The sequence below is a fragment of the Candoia aspera genome, chromosome 3, assembly GCF_035149785.1.
Source record: "Candoia aspera isolate rCanAsp1 chromosome 3, rCanAsp1.hap2, whole genome shotgun sequence".
NCBI lineage: Eukaryota > Metazoa > Chordata > Lepidosauria > Squamata > Boidae > Candoia > Candoia aspera.
This window is the reverse complement of record NC_086155.1, coordinates 160,643,020-160,665,098: the sequence shown is the minus strand read 5'-3', so window position 1 is coordinate 160,665,098 and position 22,079 is coordinate 160,643,020. Positions and strand designations below refer to the sequence as shown.

Here is a 22,079-nt window from a genome sequence, read left to right as displayed (position 1 = left end):
ATAACACATTTTAGACCAAATACATGCAACTCTTGTTTCAGTACTATTGTTTTGCTATCTGATAATAATTTTAAGACTATGCTTACCTGTCAGACTATTAGGATATGGACATGGCACTGAGGAAAACGAGGAAGATGCTCCTCCAAAAGGTGTCATACCAGATGACCCACCAAAAGGAGTCATGGAATGGCTATTAAAATTAACCGATGATCCTTTCACTATAGGTGGTTGATTAGCTTGGGTTGAATCGGATCCATAATGGCTGACAGGGGAAGTAATGGTCTCTGGAGTATTCTCAGTTCTATATTTCATGGTAGGACCTTTATCTTCCTTACTCTTAATGCACCCCATGATCTTTTCTGTAGAGAAAACAAAGGATAATATTGCGTGTCAATATTTCATTATTGCTTAAACTTCACTAAGTATTGAGAATAATTTGGAGATCGGTGTTTTAGACTGAGACATATGTACTTTCTAAAACAAAATAGATTTTAAAGACTTCTGTCTACAATTAGCTGTATTCAGTTGATTTCATAATTACCATACTTTATCACACCATTTAACACACCATTTAACACACCATTGGAACCTGGAATGTAAGATCTATGAGCCAGGGCAAATTGGATGTGGTTATTGGTGAGATGTCAAGATTAAAGATAGACATTTTGGGAGTCAGTGAACTGAAATGGACTGGAATGGGCCACTTCACATCAAATGACCACCAGATCTACTACTGTGGACAAGAGGACCACAGAAGAAATGGAGTAGCCTTCATAATTAATAGTAAAGTGGCTAAAGCAGTGCTTGGATACAATCCAGAAAATGACAGGATGATCTCAATTTGAATTCAGGGCAAGCCATCTAACATCACAGTGATCCAAATATACGCCCCAACCACAGATGCTGAAGAAGCTGAAGTAGAGCAGTTCTATGAGGATCTGCAGCACCTACTGGACAACACACCTAAAAGAGATGTTATTTTCATCACGGGAGACTAGAATGCTAAGGTGGGCAGTCAAATGACACCTCGAATTACAGGTAAGTATGGCCTGGGAGAACAAAATGAAGCAGGACATAGGCTGATAGAATTTTGCCAAGACAATTCACTCTGCATAACAAACACTCTCTTCCAACAACCTAAGAGACGGCTTTATACATGGACTTCACCAGATGGACAACACCGAAATCAGATTGACTACATCCTTTGCAGCCAAAGGTGGCGGACATCTGTACAGTCGGTAAAAACAAGACCTGGAGCTGACTGTAGTTCAGATCACGAACTTCTTTTTGCACAATTTAGGATCAGACTAAAGAGATTAGGGAAGACCCACAGATCAGCTAGATATGAGCTCACTAATATTCCTAAGGAATATGCAGTGGAGGTGAAGAATAGATTGAAGGGACTGGACTTAGTAGATAGGGTCCCGGAAGAACTCTCGACAGAAGTTTGCAGCATTGTTCAGGAGGCGGCAACAAAATACATCCCAAAGAAAGAGAAAACCAAGAAGGCAAAATGGCTGTCTGCTGAGACACTAGAAGTAGCCCAAGAAAGAAGGAAAGCAAAAGGCAACAGTGATAGGGGGAGATATGCCCAATTAAATGCAAAATTCCAGAGGTTAGCCAGAAGAGATAAGGAATTATTTTTAAACAAGCAATGCGCGGAAGTGGAAGAAGACAATAGAATAGGAAGGACAAGAGACCTCTTCCAGAAAATTAGAAACATTGGAGGTAAATTCCAAGCAAAAATGGGTACGATCAAAAACAAAGATGGCAAGGACCTAACAGAAGAAGAAGAGATCAAGAAAAGGTGGCAAGAATATACAGAAGAGCTGTATAGGAAGGATAACAATATCGGGGATAGCTTTGACGGTGTGGTCAGTGAGCTAGAGCCAGACATCCTGAACAGTGAGGTTGAGTGGGCCTTAAGAAGCATTGCTAATAACAAGGCAGCAGGAGATGACGGCATCCCAGCTGAACTGTTCAAAATCTTGCAAGATGATGCTGTCAAGGTAATGCATGCTATATGCCAGCAAATTTGGAAAACACAAGAATGGCCATCAGATTGGAAAAAATCAACTTATATCCCCATACCAAAAAAGGGAAACACTAAAGAATGTTCAAACTATCGAACAGTGGCACTCATTTCACATGCCAGTAAGGTAATGCTCAAGATCCTGCAAGGTAGACTTCAGCAGTTCATGGAGCGAGAATTGCCAGATGTACAAGCTGGGTTTAGAAAAGGCAGAGGAACTAGAGACCAAATTGCCAATATCTGCTGGATAATGGAAAAAGCCAGGGAGTTTCAGAAAAACATCTATTTCTGTTTTATTGACTATTCTAAAGCCTTTGACTGTGTGGACCATAACAAATTGTGGCAAGTTCTTAGTGGTATGGGGATACCAAGTCATCTTGTATGCCTCCTGAAGAATCTGTATAACGACCAAGTAGCAACAGTAAGAACAGACCACGGAACAACGGACTGGTTTAAGATTGGGAAAGGAGTACGGCAGGGCTCTATACTCTCACCCTACCTATTCAACTTGTATGCAGAACACATCATGCGACAAGCTGGGCTTGAGGAATCCAAGGCTGGAGTTAAAATTGCTGGAAGAAACATTAACAATCTCAGATATGCAGATGATACCACTTTGATGGCTGAAAGTGAAGAGGAACTGAGGAGCCTTATGATGAAGTGAAAGAAGAAAGTGCAAAAGCTGGCTTGCAGCTAAACCTAAAAAAAACCAAGATTATGGCAACCAGCTTGATTGATAACTGGCAAACAGAGGGAGAAAATGTAGAAGCAGTGAAAGACTTTGTATTCCTAGGTGCAAAGATTACTGCAGATGCTGACTGCAGTCAGGAAATCAGAAGACGCTTAATTCTTGGGAGAAGAGCAATGACAAATCTCGATAAAATAGTTAAGAGCAGAGATATCACACTGACAACAAAGGCCCGCATAGTTAAAGCAATGGTGTTCCCCATAGTAACATATGGCTGTGAGATCTGGACCATAAGGAAGGCTGAGAGAAGGAAGATCGATGCTTTTGAACTGTAGTGTTGGAGGAAAATTCTGAGAGTGCCTTGGACTGCAAGAAGATCAAACCAGTCCATCCTCCAGGAAATAAAGCCAGACTGCTCACTTGAGGGAATGATATTCAAGGCAAAACTGAAATACTTTGGCCACATAATGAGAAGACAGGACAGCCTAGAGAAGATGTTGATGCTAGGGAGAGCGGAAGGCAAAAGGAAGAGGGGCCGACCAAGGGCAAGATGGATGGATGATATTCTAGAGGTGACGGACTTATCCCTGGGGGAGCTGGGGGTGTTGACGACTGACAGGAAGCTCTGGCGTGGGCTGGTCCATGAAGTCACGAAGAGTCGGAAGCGACTAAACGAATAAACAACATACTTTATCACAACCAAAGACCAGAAACATAAAATACTAATCGAAGTGAACTGCAGCAACCCAGAACACCCAAAAAAGGAAAAAGATCATCTGTACAGTATCTTCCAGCAAAATGGATACCTGCTCAACTTTATCAAAAAGTGCCTCACCACCCAACCCACTACAACCCAACCAATAGAAGCTATGAAAAGGATAACACTGCCATACATCAGAAACATCTCAGAAACCACCAACAGACTGTTACAACCACATGGCATCACCGTAGCACATAAACCAACCAAAACTCTTCAAAACATATTAAGCAACCCAAAAGACCCAATAGCCCAAGAAGAAAAAAACAGGAGTTATTTACAACATACAATGCAAAGACTATAGAACTATACTATTGTAACTGGGGTGAGTATACCAAGCTCTATAATGTGCTTCCCATGCTTGAAAAGGAACCTGTTTGGCTGGGCTCCAGAGCCCTTGGACAGTAATTTAGGAAAAGAGACAGGTGTTCTTTTGCCTAATGGAAAAAATGGCTATTTCATAATTTTAAACATTGAGATTTTAGGGCCTAAAACTACTAAAAGCCCTTCAACCACAACTTTAAAAATGATCAGACTATTTTTTAAAGCTCTCACCAGTAGATAGATCTGAAAAGTACTATCATAGATTGCAATATATTTCATACCCTTAACTTAAAAATGTCAGGAATAATATAAATTTAGCCATTCATTTTAATCAATTAAAATCAGACTATCTTCGGTAACTTAATTTTTTTCTTTTATAAAGTGTTATTTAAATGGGTTGACAGTGCCATATGCCAACTAGACTAATGCTGAAATGACATGCCTGATGGTAATTAAGCTGAGTGTACATCCAAGCATTGAATGTTCTGTTTCTCTTAGATATGCTGAATTAGAACATAGTCATATACAGATATTGGTATTAAACAATGTGTACAGTGCAACTGCTTACAATTAAATTAGCATTTGTGAGGCAAGCTCTTCCAATTCAATAGTTTTCCTTCAATGAGGAAAATGTTACATATATGAAGACTTAAGAAATCAGTCTGCAGGAGAACTGATAAAACACAAAACCTAAAAGATTCCTAATACAGTACCTTTATGGATGATAGCCAACATGTACACTGACATACAGTACAACCAATAGATAAACAGGTCAATTAAACTTAGATTAAGTTTTTTAAAGACACATAATATTTTAAAAAGCATTGTATTCCCAAGAAGAAGATAGCCTAGAAGACTTATCTTTATCTAGCAGCTAGCAGTCTGTGAAGCACCAATGTGGATTTTTCTCATTGCTTGAAAAACAAATACAATCTACACAATAGAGCTATGCAAATCCTTAGAAAGGGATGCTTCTAACTCACTCCCACACATTCTTCTTTTGAATACAGAATACAACAGAAGTTAAGTACTGTTATGTTTCTTAGATAGCAAAGGGATATACATCACATTAGGATTCTAGCTAAGATTGAAGGTTTGTAGTAGAAGAAATATTGTTCTCAAAACCTCCAAAGTATAGGGGCAATTTATTTATATACGCATACGTACATACATTTATGCAATTTGTATGGTCACCAACTTATACATTGTGACTCTGGTAGCAAATGTAGGATTAAAAACATAGGAAAAAACTTCTAAAGAACATAAAAACCACAATATGAGACTAAACCACAGGGTATGCTGTTCCAAAGGGTAGGTGCTGCAACCAAAAAGACCTGTCTCCTGCATCTCACTAGATGACATTGATTCACAGAGTGGGCTTGAAGCATGATCACTCTGTTGGATCTTAAGGAACAGGCAGGAACAATCAGAAATAGGCAGTCCTGCAAATAACTCTGCTTTATGCCATGAAGGGCTTTATAGTGGTATCCAGCACCCTGAATTGTACCCCAAAACCAACAGTGAGCCAGGGTAGCTTGCAAAGAAATGGTATCAATTGGTGTAGCATAGAGTACTCATAACTACACATACTACTGCATTCTGGACCAATTGCAGCTTCTAGATAGTCTTCAAGGGCAGCTCACATAGGCACATTGCAATAGTCCAAGCAGGAGGTAACCAAGAGATCAGTGGCTGTGAACAGGTCTTCCTGATCCAGGAATATTCACAATTGGTGCACAATATGGATTTGCGCAAAATCTCTTGGCCACAGCTGCCATCTGGTTTTTAAGCAAAGCAGAGAGTCCAAGAAGTTCCTCAAACCGCATACCAGTTCTATCTGGGGAATGGAACCCCATGCAGAACTAATGATGGAAAGTCTCCAGATCAAGGGACCCCTAAAACCCACAGCCACTCAGTCTTGTCAGGGTTAAACCAAAGGTTGTTCTTCCCCATCCAGACCCCCATAGCCTCCAGACACTGGGAAAGACTCTTGACAGCATCACTTGGTTGGCCTAGGATAGAGATGCACATCTCAGTATCAAGAGTGAATTGATAATTGTTAACCCTGTGGTGTTGGATGACCTTACCTAGTGGCTTCATGTCGACATTAAACAGGGGAGTAGAGGATGTAGAGCCCTGAGAAGACCTTTGAAGCAGGGATCTATGGCTAGACCTCTTCCTCCCTATTCATACTGACTGGAATCAGCCCCAGAGGAAGGAAAACCACTTCACATCTGACTCAGAAGCTGGTCAAAAAGGATACCATTAAGTATAGTATCAAAAGCTGTTGAGCAATCGAGGGTCAGGATGGATGCACCACCCCCAACCAGTTGCAACAGACTATCTACAAGTATAATGTATTTCATATCAGTACTAGGGTCCAGATAATATTTTCTTCAGAGCCCTCTGGAGCTGCAAAGCAACCATCCTCTCAACTACTTTCCCTAAAAAGAAAAGTTGGATGCTAGGTGAAAATTGTCCAGCACTATTGGATTCAGGAATGATTTCTTGACCATTGCCTCTAAAAGTTGGAGGAACCACCCATTCCCTTAAGGATGCATTCACCACTGCCCTGAAATCCTGTCCAAGTTTCTCTCTGTCCCATCTTATACTAAACAAAATCAAGGCAGGGTTATTTTGAATTTCTTTCTCAAGTTTGCTTCTATCTCTGTATAATGTTTCTGCAAATCACTCCTTAATTGCTCTTTCATACCTTCCCCAAGGTCATCTCTAAATTCCTTTGCACCAACAGCACACACTCCAGTTCCTCTGAATCTGGCTGGCGTGTGCAAGAAAGAGGTCCACTACAACTGTGACAGGCCTCATGCTGCTGAATGCAGCCAGCCCTCCAATTCACTCTCACTCAGCACTGTTTTCTGGGTCACTGTCACTACCACTGCTCAGGTGGAGACTGAGAAGCAAGTCCAATGAGACACACTGCTTCCACCACCACCTGAGTAAGCATCACAACCAGCTCTGTGGCCATCACCAGTGCAGTGCCACCAAATCTTCCTCAGCCATGTAGTGGTGCCCCAGCATTGTGTGCCATGACACAGATGACTAGTGGGGCTTCAGCTGCTGTTGCTCCACTGGTAACTCACTACACAGTCCAGATGTCCACATAGCCCAGTCCAGCCCTAAATCAAATGTCAGCCACTGAGCAGATTGTCCACCTTGGAGAACACCCAAAAGGCTGTTCTCTTTTAAAAACAGCCACAGGCCTTCAATTTTTCTAATTCAACTGTGAGCAATCCATGATATCCAAGTACATTTAGTTAGTCAGAAAAGAGGATTATACCCATTACATTTAGTTATAATGACAATTATAATAAAGCTTATGCATCCACTTTTGTTTATAATAGTCTGTTGTTATGCAGTATAAATGTAATTATCAACAGATAGGACACAATTCTGTACTTAAGAATGGTCAGCCTGAGGGACTTCAGAATTTGGCAGAAGGATTTAATCTATGGTATCATCAAAACTGTACAAGCAAACAAATCTGATACATTTGCACAACACTACACTGATTTTTCCATTTGAACATCTAGCCATTTTCTGTTTTGTTTTATTTCTTCCAAAGCTTTAGACACTTTCAATACTTTTTGGACAACATCCAAATTCGTTTTTCTGGAAGAAACTGACATGTTTATAATGTCATACTATATTCAACAACAGGTACAACAGCAAGACAAGGATGAAGATGTCTTTAAATATTGAAATGGTACATAACCACATGGTATACGAAAATATCTTATTCACACTTATTTTTAGAATATCTCTTTTAAAACATGACAATTTACTAGGAAAAATCTGAATAAGGAAAAGCATGGATCATAACTATAACTTAAAAATATTTTAAAGCACGAAAATTGCTTTGAACCTTTTTGGTAGAGTTGAATGCCTTGCCAGTCTACAGTTTAAAGACTCCTTCAACAGTTATTTAAAAAATGCACATAGTAACAATTCGGAAAGTAGATGCAGCTTAGTGAAAAAAAATCACATTAGTCTAAGAATTGTTTATTACAAAACACATGCTTAACCTTCTCACTAAAAGTTAATGGAAACACAGCCTGACCCTGCTGCACTTTTCCTTGGAGACAGGTTCTACTGAACTGAATGGAAATTATTCTAAGTGTAAAGACTTCCAATCACAAATGCTTATCTTTGTCTGAATTGCATGAAATGAACTGTTTTGCTTTGGTACAGCTGTCCTTGAAAACAACTTTTCTGAAAACAATACAATAAACTCACTAACTTTACAGATTAGTATTAGAATAAAAGCAATGGGAAATTTCAAAGAATATGAATGGGAAACATAAAAATAAAAAAGATGCTTCCATTTATAACATTCTCACTTCTATTAATTTTCTTCTTCCCCTCCGCATGTCCCCATCTCAGCCTTTCCTCCTTTTTCATTATTTCACATGCATTGGGAGAGTAAATACAAAATACTGTATTTTGTATTATAAGGGTTTTGAATTTTAATCTTGTTTTATTGTACGCAGCCCAGAATCCCCCCATAGGGGAGAGATGGGTGGTGAATAAATTTATACATAAATAAATAAATAAATGAAATAAATGAAATAAATGAAAAGCAAGTGACAACCACTGTAAGTTATATACAGGGACACAGGCAAGTTTCCTTTAATGGTCTGTCACTTCCTTCCCCAACTGAAAAGCAGGTATAGGAAAGTCAAGCCCTTCATACATATTAAGCAAAACAGAACATGTTTTCATCTGAATACTTTTTGCCTTTGATAGAAGTCTCTGTCTCCCAGAACTTACATGCGGACTTGGGTTTGTGTTTTCCTCCTTCCATTCTGGATTGACTACAGACTGAATCAAGGACAGTTACATCAGTGAAATAAAATAATACCTTTTCTCTGCTACACTTGGCCTGGTGTAATAAAAAAAAAAACTGGCAAAGCTCTGTTATTTTCATACTATTAAAAAGTAGCACTGCTATTTGACAAATTAAAGGGAGGGCAAGCAAGATAGGACAGCATCAATGTTTAGCTCATCTTCCATGCCTAATCACATCCCAGGTACCTTTATTGGTGTCTGCAGGAGGACAATTGTTGAGACACATGTAGTGGCTTATATGCAGAAATCATTCCTGAAGGAGAGTGGATTAAGTTACACTTTTTAAAAAATGCTATTTTAAAAGATGTAAAAATTTTGTAATAAATTATATTCATATTTGGTTAAATAGGGGCATTTATCAATTTAGAACACCCCAAAATTATGCCAACATTAGTTGACAGTGTCTTTTTACAACTTCTTTCACACTCATGCAAAGTTAAATCAATTTGGCACTCTTTCTGCTAACCAATTGTCTCCTTAAAGTCTAAGAACTATTCACTGAGCTGAATTGCTCCATTAAGGACTGTTAGCTGGCATGGGGAATACTGAGTTGACTGACAATGTGCTTCAGTCACAAAGAAGTTGCAGCAAGATTTTCTAAAAAACACAGTTGGGCTCTCTTTAAATGAAGCTAGCTAAAGAGGATACAAATAAAAAACATTTCCGGGAGAGGCTGAAGGTTCAGTGGCCTTATGACTTAAGCCATATTTGAAAACAAAACTAAACATGTGTATATTTCATTAAAAAAGGTAGTCATTAGTTAAATATCTTCAGTTACTTTTTTCCCTCTTTTAAAAAAAAATCAAAGTAATTTTGTACATTATCAGTTATAAAGAGCTTTTTACAAAATTGTTAAAGATTCAAATACCCAAGCAACAGTGCAATATTATGCATATAAACTCAGAAATTAATCCCACAGAGTTCAGTAGGGCTACTCACAAATGTAAGTAGATCTATTCCTATAGAATTAAGATTTACTCAACATGTTTATCAGAAATATGCAACATTAAATATGTGTGGTTTGTGTGTGTATATACACACAATATATATATGATATGAGATATGATATGCACCATATACGCCATGCAAATATATCTAGTATCTTGAAGGAGATATTTGGGTGATCCATTTCTGGAAAAGCCATCTTTAAATCCAAGAGAGCTTGGTGATTATTGAGTAAGCACCAACTACCCCTACTGAGTAAAGAGTTTAATAGGAGTTACTCCACACTCCAGTCAACCCTGAATTAAACTAATTATTGAGAGCTGAGATGCACAATTGCTGCCACATTATATATTATGTGACAGAAAATTATTAAATGGAATAACCCTATTAAGTGCTTTAATTAAATTCATTTTAATTATAAATTTACACTGAATTAAATCAATTTAGTTTTTGCCCTGGCCCTGCCCACATTAGTTATAGAGTGAAATCCCTGACAAGTTACTCAAAAGCCAAGTACACCTGTCAGATGAAAGAGATTGTATGCCCCTGCACTGAACTAAGGCAGTTTTAATGTGGCTTCAAATCAGATTTTAGGACTGAAACTGACTTAATAATGCAGATACATAATAACCATGTTAATTACCCTAACAATTTTCAATACCATGACATTGGTATTGTAGTCACTTTTTCTTAGCCAAATGTAACTCATAGGATTGTTGTAGGGATAAAAAATTGAAAAACGATCCTCACATAAACTGCTTTGAGGTCCTGAAGGAAAAGTAGGATATAAACTTAATTAATTATAAGTAGCATCTTTCTGTATTAACAATCCCTATGTAATTAAAAGCTTAGTTGGTGGTTGCCCTTTTACTGATACACTGATTTAAGAAAACAGCAATATAAAACTATTGTTCTGTCTTACATCATCAGTTTGAAGTTCTGTAGGGTACAGACATCTTCAACATTGTTTAATCAACATAATCTTGCAGTGCTTTAAACACCAAACAATAGCCCTGTAGTTTTTGCTATAGCAGACAAGATTTGCTATTTTGCAACACAGATGTATTTCTAAAATGTTAAACATGATTACATTTGTTGTGACCTAATCTTTGTATACTGCAACATGTTTCTTTAAATGAAGAATACATGAAGTATTACCATGAATAAGTATCTATTTATACATAATGGTGAGAGGAGAAGGAATTATATACTATCATTGAGGTTATCTCTGATGAAAGACTCAGAAAACTACAAAATCATATTTAATAGTAAATGTGTAAGTTTAAATTGCCCCAAAATTCCTTGTGGGTTTTTGTTTCTTTATTTTTGCTGCAGCTAACATGACTACCACTTTATAAAACACTGTTTAAGATTTACACAAAAAACATTAGTTTAGTACTTTATGAATCTAGAATTGTTGACATCCAGCGACTTCTCAACAACAATGCCTCCACCTGTCATTTAGATCCATGCCCCTCCTGGCTGGTGAAGGCAGCTCAGGAGGTGGCGTGTGGTTGGGTCCAGGTGATGGTAAATACATCCTTGAGTGAGGGGGTGTTCCTGGCTGCCTTTAAAGAGGCACTGGTGCACCCCCTCCTCAAGAAGCCATCACTGGACCAAACTGTGCTGGACAATTTTCGTCCAGTCTCCCACCTCCCCTTTTTGGGGAAGGTGGTTGAGAAGGTGGTGGCATTGCAACTCCAGAGGATCCTGGATGGAACGGACTATCTGGACCCCTTTCAGTCAGGTTTCAGGCCCGGATATGGGACAGAAACTGCATTGGTCGCGCTTATGGATGATCTCTGGTGGGAGCGTGATGGAGGTAATGCATCCATCCTTGCTCTCCTTGACCTCTCAGCAGCTTTCGATACCATCGACCATGGTATCCTTTTGGGACGGCTCAGGGAGTTGGGGGTGGGCGGCATAGTTCTGCGCTGGTTCACCTCCTTCTTCCAGGGCCGATACCGATTGGTGGTGATAGGAGAGGAGAGATTGGAGCCTCGACCCCTCCATTGTGGGGTGCCGCAGGGTTCGGTTCTCTCTCCTCTCTTATTTAACATCTACATGAAACCACTGGGTGAGATCATTCGTCACCACAGGATGAGGTATCATCAGTATGCAGATGATACCCAATTATACATCTCCATCCCGGGTGAGGTAAGTGATGCAGTGACTGCCCTTTCTCAGTGCCTGGGGGCTGTGGGGGTCTGGATGGGGAACAACAGGCTTCAACTGAACCCTGGTAAGACGGAGTGGCTGTGGATTGATGGCACCTCGCTTTCTAGGAAATCGTCATCTTTAGTTCTGGATGGGGTTACACCACCCCAGACAGACTCAGTGCATAATCTGGGGGTTCTCCTGGACTCACAACTCCTGCTCGAAGAGCAGGTGGCAGTTGTGGCTAGGAGGGCCTTTGCGCAACTTTGGGTTGTGCGCCAGTTATGCCCATTCCTGGAACAAGAAGCCCTCCAAACAGTCAGTCACACCCTAGTCATCTCCCATAAGACTACTGCAATGTGCTCTACATGGGGCTACCCTTGAAGCATATCTGGAAGCTTCAGGTGGTCCAGAATGCAGCCGCGCGGGCCATTTTTGGTGCCCCTAGGTCGGCACATATAACACCGTTGCTGCACAAGCTGCACTGGGTGCCAGTTTGCTTCCAGGTCCAATTCAAGGTGTTGGTTATCACCTTTAAAGCCCTACATGGCATGGGGCCAGGTTACCTGAGCGACCATCTCATCCCCATTACATTGGCCCGCCCCACCCGATCATCCAGAGAGGGCATGTTGCAGACCCTGTCCGTAAGAGAATTTCATCTGGCGGGGTCCAGGAAACGGGCCTTCTCTGCAGTGGCCCCCACCCTTTGGAACATCTTGCCCCCAGAGGTGAGGCAGGCCCCTTCACTCCTGACCTTCCGGAAGGCCCTGATGACTTGGTTCTGCCTTCTCGCCTGGGGCGGGAAAGTGAGCAACCATTCTTGCGGGTGGCTCGCACCCCAGAGGCCCTCCCACCAGCTTGGATTTTATAGCCTCTTGGATATTATATTTATTATTGTATTTTATAATAAGTGTAATGTGTCTGGTTTTATGAGATTTTAATGTTTATGATCGGAGTTTGATTTTATTGTAAACTGTCCAGAGTCCCTCTCTTGGGGGAGATGGGCGGCAATTAAATTTGAATAATAAATAAATAAATAAACTTAAGAGACATCACAAATATTATGAAGAGATGGAATAAGTAGTGCCAATAAACTGAAGTACCGATCGAAGCGAATATTTGTAGCTGTGGAGTCCTTGGTGCTCTCTGAGCCTTGTTGGTTTCTTGCAGACGTTTCATTGCCAGACTAGGCAACATCTTCAGTGCAAAGAGGGAGTGGGCCTTGCTCTCGGTTTATATACCGTGGCTTGCCCTGCTTGTTTTATTGTAAGCCGATCGAAATCACCGATTTCAGGACTTATAGCAGAGATTGTAATGCAGCATCTGGAAAGGATAGCACTCCCACACATACAACCCAAAGTATGGATCCGGTATGTAGATGACACCCTTGTCATAATACAAAAGAAACAACTGGAAGAAACCCACAAAACCATCAATAACATCTTTCATGGAATAAAATTCACAAGGGAGGAAGAAAACAACAACTCACTACCATTCCTGGACATCCTCATCAGTAGAGGAAATGATGGTAAGTTAGAAACACAAGTCTACAGGAAAGCTACCCACACCAACCAAGTGCTCCATTACCACAGTAACAATCCAACCTCCCACAAGAGAAGCTGTGTAAGAACATTATTCAGACGAGCACTTACACACTGCAGCAACCCAGAACACCAGAAAAAAGAAAAAGATCATCTGTACAGCATCTTCCAACAAAATGGATACCAGCTCAACTTCATCAAAAAGTGCCTCACCACCCAACCCACTACAACCCAACCAATGGAAACTATGAAAAGGATAACACTGCCATACATCAGAAACATCTCAGAAACCACCAACAGACTGTTACAACCACATGGCATCACCGTAGCACATAAACCAACTAAAACTCTTTAAAACATATTAAGCAACCCAAAAGACCCAATAGCCCAAGAAGAAAAAACAGGAGTTATTTACAACATACAGTGCAAAGACTGTAACAGCCACTATGTAAGTCATACAGGCAGAAGACTAGCAGAGCACATCCACAAATACCAACTAGCAGTCAGAAGACACAATGAGAACTTCTTAATCTCACAACACATGGACAGACTCAACCATAGTTTCAACTGGGAAACGGTGAGCATCCTAAACCAAGCCAAATCCAAAAACACCAGAGAATTCCTGGAAGCCTGGCATTCAGACAAAACAGCCATCAACAGACACATAGAGGTAAACAACATTTACATACCATTCAAAAGAGACAATAGAAAAGCCAAAAGACCAGTACACTCCCTTGCCAGCAATCAACACCCAGATATGCAAAAATCAACACTAGGATTAACACCAGATGAACCATCAAACAGCACAATACACCCTAATCAAGGAACTATTAACTCAGGCAATCAACCAAGCAGCAAACAACAGCCCAAAGAACTCCCAAGGAGAGAACAACACCCCTACCAACACAAGCAGGGCAAGCCATGGTATATAAACTGAGAGCAAGGCCCACTCCCTCTTTGCACTGAAGATATTGCCTAGTCTGGCAATGAAATGTCTGCAAGAAAACAACAAGGCTCAGAGAGCACCAAGGACTCCACAATAAACTGAAGCTCAAGAAAGCCTAAGTTGCTATTAACTGATAAGAAATTTAGGCCATGTGGCACAAATAAACTGGATTGTTTACAGAAAAAATTGGCATTTAGAAAATGTAACTGTATGAGCAACATATTTAGCAATAAGCACATGATGGACCAGATTTATTATTTTTTATTTAAAATAACTCAAGGCAGTGAACATACCAAATACTCCTTCTTCCTCCTATTTTCCCCACAACAATAACCCTGTGAGGTGAGTTGGGCTGAGAAAGAGTGACTGGCCCAAGGTCACCCCTCTGGCTTTCATGCCTAAGGTGGGACTAGAACTCTCAGTCTCCTGGTTTCTACCCTGTTGTCTTAACCACTAGACCAGACTGGCTCTCATATCCTTTCAGCAGGAGCTAATGAATGTATATCCTATGCCTGATCCAGAATAATGTCCTGTTTATAATTTCTGAGACATTCACCCAACAAATTGACCCATATGAGAGGGCACACGGTACCTAGAGGATCCATCAGTTAAGAATAGTAGATTGGTATAACCCTGAAAAGAGGGTTTTGTATATGGCATTTCAAATGCTTCTATATAGAGACTGACAAGGCTCTACAGACTACTATCCTACTATATAGAGCTGAAGGCTTTATAGACTACTGCTCTGTGGATTAGTGGGCTTTATAATACTATTATATATCTAAAAAATGTGTGGTGTCAGCCTCTGACAAAGCTGGAGAATTGAATATGCAGAAACCTTGTCTGCATCCTGATCTGGAGGTGAAAATGGGCTAGAATATTTGAATGCTGCTTGACAATGTTACTGGGGTTCATGTGGAATAGGAAGATAAAGGAAAATGCCAAGAACCCCTGTCCACCTGTCCTATACGTGGCTGAATACTCTAATTTCTCTTGCCTGGGCACAACCTGAGAACATTGTCACTCTATACATGCACAAAAACTACAACTTCCTTTGGGGAAAGATGCAATGACTACATAAGGGGTAAGGTGTAAAACAGCATCAAAGCAAAACCACTCTTAGTCTTGTCTTTCAAATAAACATTCAGATCTCTAGATCATCTATTTAAGTATGTAACTACTTGTTTTCCAAAAGATGCAAATAATAAAAGTTTCCACAAATCTTTTTTTCATGTAGATCACAAAGGACGTTCATAGCATGACCAGCAGTAGTGACCAGAGCATTTTTAATTGCTCCTCCAAGGGGGCTTCAATTTACATTTTCCATAAGAAATAGCTGTAACAAGTGAAGGCATAGGGGCATCAAACTATGGGGCACCATACCTCATCTGCTATTTCCTGTCAGTAATGTACAGGCAAAGAACATACTGCTTTCATTTTTTATCTCTAATGCCATTCAGTAAAATCTGTCCAGGTTTTGGATGTCTTAAATTTAGCACTGATGGACTTTTCTGTTATCAGGACTATGAATTAGTAACCTGCGGTCCAGTCAGATTCAATAAAGGAGTTGAAGGCTTTACAAGCAAAATGGTTACTACTGTGGTGGTGAATGAAGTGGTCAGTTGTTGGGGGGAGAACAATAAGGCATAATGTCTAATAATCAATACCCCTCCACAGGATTTCTCAGCTTAATAAAATACCCGAGGTGGGGGAGATAAAATAACCACATAGGTGTCATAGAGAAGACAGCGATAGAACTGTATTAACTTTTACTGGAAACAGGTTATTAGCCCATAAACATTTCACTGGTTAGCTGGAACATCATCTCCTTCAAAGAGTTTGTGTGGTTGATTCACATCTCATAAGTGGCATAAGATTTTTCTGCAAGCAAGTCCTCTTCTGTTGCATAGGACAGGGCATCCTAATTAATTTATATGGTCCTGCTATTAAATGGTAGGGTTTTTCAGTAATGATCTAATAAAAGCCCAGTGATAAGTTTCCACTTGGCTGAATATATAAATAGGGAGCTTCCCCATACTACAGGTTTGATGTTTGCCGATTTCCTCTCTTTTGATTCTGTCACAACAGTGCTTGGCCAGGTATGCAAAAGTGAATTGGGACTCGTTTCACAATCGCCAAACTTGCATAATGAGCAAACAGGAGTTATTACTGTGCAAAAGCAGTTGTTATTTCTTTATTGCTTCTTCTAGTCCTGAATTTCTCTGCTTGGCAAAACATTCCTATTCTCCTTAAGTAATCTCCTCATGGAATCTATCTGTTCTTTGTATGCCTGCCCCTTTTACACTGTGTAGTTAAAATGACAAATATGAGCAGTTGTACAACAAAGTAGCATAAGAGGATTTAAATCTTTGTGTGCAGAGATTCATGGGGGGCCCTAGTTGCTGATTTATGTGCCATGGAAGGATATGCCATGGAAGATACTATTGTATGTGTCATTGAGGTGGTATACTGAATGGGGTGTTTTCCTGCCACTGCACACAATGGATTTCATCTATATTTGAATGGCATGGGTATCATTAACATGCCATACTACGGCTTAAGAGAGTCAGCACTGTTGCCACAGCCCTATTTATCATGAATGCTGCCTTCTAGGTTTGTTTCTTCTTAAAACTTGATCAGACACCAGCTTTTATGTTGAGCTATGTGACTGGCAGTATGGCAGACATATTGGACTGCTTATTAAGTTTATAAGCCCATTGCTTTGATCTGCTAATTGGGGAGAGAGTATTTATTTATTGTTTATAGAACTAAATTATTTAGTTCTATCCTCAGAAATTTCAAGAACCATCTTCTATCAAGGTGAACCATCATCTACCAAGGTAAGTACTACCATCCAGAATCTGGTACTCTCCAGGTGCACTGAACTTTGTGCTGGCAGAGGATAATAGACACGGTACAGCACTTCAGTGGGCACCAGGTTCAGAAAGGGTCTTGGAATATGATTCTTTTGCTTCTCTTTCGAATGATGCAAGAATAAGTAATTTTCTTGAGGTGATTTTTAGACGAAATGTTGATATTCTTTCATTGCTCCTAAAGTTGATTTTAGGAAGTCATATAACAACACAATTTATTTTGTACTAAAAACAGGTAAAAAAGTTTATTAAAAATTACATTATATAACCCTATATATAAACATGGGGACATGCTGGGCTCCCAAACATGGACAGAAATGCAGAACAAGACTCATCCATTATATGGAGATTTCTAGCTTTTCAGAAGTGTTCTATTCTTTAGGTCTCCCATTTCCTTGCCTTGGACTCTGGACTTAAAAGATGCTGTTACATTGTCTCTATATACTGGCAGCAGAGAACAGTGCACAGTTGTGAAGTTTCAGTGATTGGATTTAGAGATTAGTGTGGCTTCTGAGAAAGAGAAAGAGAGAAAGAAGCCTAAAAATTCTGCCATCACACATATTCCAAAGCTAACTTCTCTCACAAAGAATCTTTTAAGGGAAAGGGAACTGCTCATTCACTATTTAAAAATCAGTTGAAGAAGATAGTCTTCTCTGAGTCCAATTCCTCTCCCAAACTAAGTTCCTTAAAATGAAAAAGGAAATAAAAACAAAACCTTCATACTTAATTGGTTTTAATGAGCCCTGCCATGCAAATTATTAAAATGTAGCAGATTCTATCATAATTATGGAGCAATTTAAAAGCTATTTATAAAGTGAGTTATCTCAGAAGTTGTCACTAATATAGAGATGAATAAACACTCTGTTTTGTCTTATCAATCCATCCCCCATCAGAAAAGGTAATTATTGTAATAAGCAGAAGCTGAAAAGCAGGCTGACAGTAGGACAGGCTGTTGACACTATCTAGACACTGACAAATTAGGCATATTTCTAGGATACCCACTTCTGATTACATATTCCCTTCCAGGGGAAATTGTGGCAGTCCTACCTCAGAATCCATGGGAATTCCCATAGGAAGAAGGAATATATAATTCTCCAAGGCAAATAGGGGATTGGAGGTGAATTACAGGTGGGAATAGTTCTGATGATTCAAATAGCTAGCTACTGTAAATGTTTCTGGATTGGACCATAACAGAAAATAATTTTCATTGCATTTCTAGAATTATCAATACAAGTATCAGATCATCTAAATTCTCAGATACAGTGAGAGTAGGTAGGGGCTGTGTTTCCAAGACAACATATTGGCAGAGATATGCAGCAAGGTTGAAGCACTTTAGTCAACTCAATATATTTCTCAGATTAAACAAAGGACGTTGGGGTTTTTTTTAAAATAATAAAATGGTTAAATATTGCATGGATTTAGGTAGAAATGAAGGAAGTAGATAATAAGATCTGATGCTTAATATTTTTTATGTTTGGGAGTTTATTAGATGTTGCATTAAAATAAATGGAAATGCTTTCAAATACATGCACTTAGCCAGTATAGATTCTCCAATCTATAACAGTATTAAAATTCTTCTGCTGTGTCAGTGATTCTTATGCAATAACTCAGCCTGGGACACTTACCAAACTTAATAAGAAGTATTGTATGTTTCTTCTGCCTTGCTTTTAAATAAAAGACTTTTAAAATTTGTTTCAAAAGTGTTATGTCATTATAGAATGTAAAAAAATATGAATACTTTTCAAAATATCTAAAAGCTTATAAGTTATGCAGGAATCAGAAACAAACACTTAAAATTCATTGTTCTCATGATATTCTTTTATCAATACAGTGATATAAAATTGTAACATATTTCTAGCCATAAAAACTGGGAACACACTGCCCTTGTTCACATGACACACACTGGAGGTAAGCAGGTCATGTGAACTCCAAAAGTGGTTAGCATCCGAACCAATAAATCCTAATGGAATTCAATTTGGTCCCAATCAGAACCAGTCTGAGGCTAAAGTAATTCCTCCTGCCTTCAAATCAACTAATTCTCCTGACATCAGGAGGTTTAATACATACTTTGTAGGTTCTCTTTGATTTCAGTCCTATACTTTATTTATACAACAAAACTGGTCTGGATTGGATGATGCAGTGAATTAGTATTCTGGCTTATTTTAGCAAGAACAAGCAAGCATATTCTTGGCTTATGATTCTGACTTGTTAGGAGAATCAGAAGTTCTGATTCAGATGTTAACACAGAACAAGGTATGGGTGGAAATCTTCTGGTTTGTTAGCAATCTAGGTGTAAGATTGCTTGCTCTTCAATAGTCTGAATTTCTAAATAATTCATACTGAATGTCCAAATCAATGCATTAATTAAACATTAACTGAAGAAATTTTCTTGACATTACATATTTCACCTCACAGGATTGTTATAGTCAGAAGTGTAAGTGTACAGTGATTAACTAATTTAAAATATCATATCCACCTTCATAGTTGATTAGAAAGCTTTAAAACATGAAAGCATTTATATAAATTGCATGTGTTATAGCATTATCTTAGTAAACTATTCTATCTTTTCTTTAATAAATGTATCTTTTAAAAAGGCCACTGTTGCATTTTTGCAGTAGATTAGGTTTTTTTTCTTTAGAAACATTTAAGACACATGCAAATGTATATTAAGTAATTTTTCATATTAGTAATGTGAAATGTGGAACTAAAAGACATGTTTTAACACAACTACATATTTAAATTGGTTTTAATTTTAAATCCCCTTACATCAAGTCAGGGACAAGGACTGTCTATTTCAGTATTGCCGACACTAAGCAGAAACATCTCCAGGGGTCTACACTACGTATATGCAAATGGTGTGCTCTAGCAAGGTGACACCACACTCTTAGGAATACAGATGTTCTAAACAAATCTGAGCTTCTAAAGCACTGATGGTTTTATTATGGCATGAAGAACTCCTTGAATATATTTCAGGTCTGTTCTATGTCACATTAATGAAACATTTTCTCTATTACTGAAAGTAATTTAAAATATTATGTTAACTTGTTTTGACTTAATTCATTCCAAGTTACTTTGGCTAATAATTTGATTTGCAATGTTTTATTAGATAGTACACCTTATTTATTATGTCTTACAGTATTAAGAACAAATAATTTAAGTTCTCCATTTCATTTTAAGATATGCAATGGGATTCTCTCACAAAATGTACATGAATTCACAATAAATATATCAACTGTGGTGAGACTAAAGCCAAATCCCATAATTTAAAATATAAATATACATAGTGTATGGAATGGGACACACATTCACTTTCCTAAGTGGACAATGTTTATCTATCTCTATTTTAAAAGTAATATATAAAGTCTGTCAAATTGTTTTGACTGTAATTAGTTGAAATTGATCAAAATTTACAAATTCAGAAGGTCACACAGAGATATTAATAGAAATGTATGAAAATCTTCTGCATATTGTATTGTATACTGTCTTTCCAACTTAAAATATTTCCCTGGTTGTCAAAGCTTGCTATTTTCCTTGTATTACCATACAACACAAACCATTTTACCACAACAGAAGAAAAAAGGCCAGGACTTGAAGGAAGCTCCAACTATTTATTTCATATGAAAATTTAATGATTCTTAAAACCTGGCTCAGGTTTATAACGTAATTGGTTGGCAAATAACCTACATATACATTGGAACCAAAGTTAAGAAATCAATGCTCGGTTATCTCAATTGCAACACTCGATTGCTACTTTTGTTGCAGCCATACTATACTTAAAACGACTTACGCTACAAACCATGTTACAGTTGAGAAACGACCTTCGTATTATTAGCAAAAGAGAGCACAGTTTTGAGGGGGCCACGAAAAGAGACCATCCATAAACACTTCCGGGTATGAACTTATCTAGACGGTAAACTTAGCTGTGTTAAGGAAACTGAAATGAAGGAGACCAGCGAACAGTTTGAAATGGATACCTGAACCTCGTCGTATCCTATTTCCTCCCCTCCCTTTTCAAAGAAAACAAAAGGGGAAAAAAAGTAACAACGAAACGCTGGGGAAGTCAATCACAGCACGACCCCCTTCCATTCAAAGCAGTTGGCATCAGACTCTCAGGGACAAGCAAAGCAAGCAGAAAACAAATAGGCCGCCAGAAGGGAAAGGGGGAAGAAAGAGGATTCCAGGGCTTTTCCAGGACGAACCGCTGAAAGGAACCCTTTGAAGTCTTCCCACACCGCGCGAGGCTAGCACGCGCAATCGCGTCTTGAAAAGCCCACTGAATAGATAGGAGGAGGAACTTCGAGTAAAACTTTTTGGGAACAGGCAGGAGACCCCCGCGCACTTCCCTGACCAAGAAGCTTCCCCCACTCCTGGGGGGGGCAGGATCATGCGGGGCCTAGCGTTCTCCAGGCGCCACCGCCTCCGCGCAACAAGGGAGAGGAGGGAAAGGCTCGGGGAGGAGGAAGAAGCGCTCGAAACTCCTCTCACCTGCTGTGCGTGGGCCGCTCCGGGGGAAAACGCCAAGCCCCCGCTCCCTCCTCCTCGCGGGGGAGAGGGCGCTCTCGCTTCCGCCTCAGGACGGGAGGAGCTGGCTCGGCGGTGAGTCTCGCTGCTGGGGGGACAGGCGTCGCTGCTACTCCTCCGCCCAGGTACTGTCCGACGTGCTCAGCCCTGCCACAACTGCCCCATCGCCTCCGGCCAGGGACTCCCGGGGGAACAGCGAGCCCAAGCGTCGCCTCCGGAGGCTGTATTGCAAGCCCAGGCCGTGAAGAGAGGGAGGAGCCGGGAAGCAGGGGTGCTCGCCTTTCCACACGCACCAGGAGGCGGGCGACGAGGCGTTGGGTCCCCCTCAGTGCAGCCCCAGTTCATCATCCCGACCTAACATGGCGGCCGCCGGAGACCCGGGGAGAGGAGGGGTGGCGGCGGCAGCTGTTGCTGAGGAGCAACCCCCTG

General features: G+C 39.7%; 1 protein-coding gene across 1 annotated transcript in view; it reads right to left on the bottom strand.

Annotated features, from left to right (window-relative positions):
- Positions 1–21,742, bottom strand: part of YES1 (YES proto-oncogene 1, Src family tyrosine kinase) — a 62,719-nt gene extending 40,977 nt beyond the window's left edge. Inside the window, exons 1-2 of the mRNA XM_063299152.1 lie at positions 21,615–21,742; positions 87–359 (exon numbers count right to left, since the gene is read on the bottom strand). Of these exons, the coding sequence (XP_063155222.1) occupies positions 87–351 (265 nt within the window). The 5' untranslated portion in view covers positions 352–359; positions 21,615–21,742. The remainder of the gene's footprint in view (positions 1–86; positions 360–21,614) is intronic.
- Between the last annotated feature and the right edge of the window lie 337 nt (positions 21,743–22,079).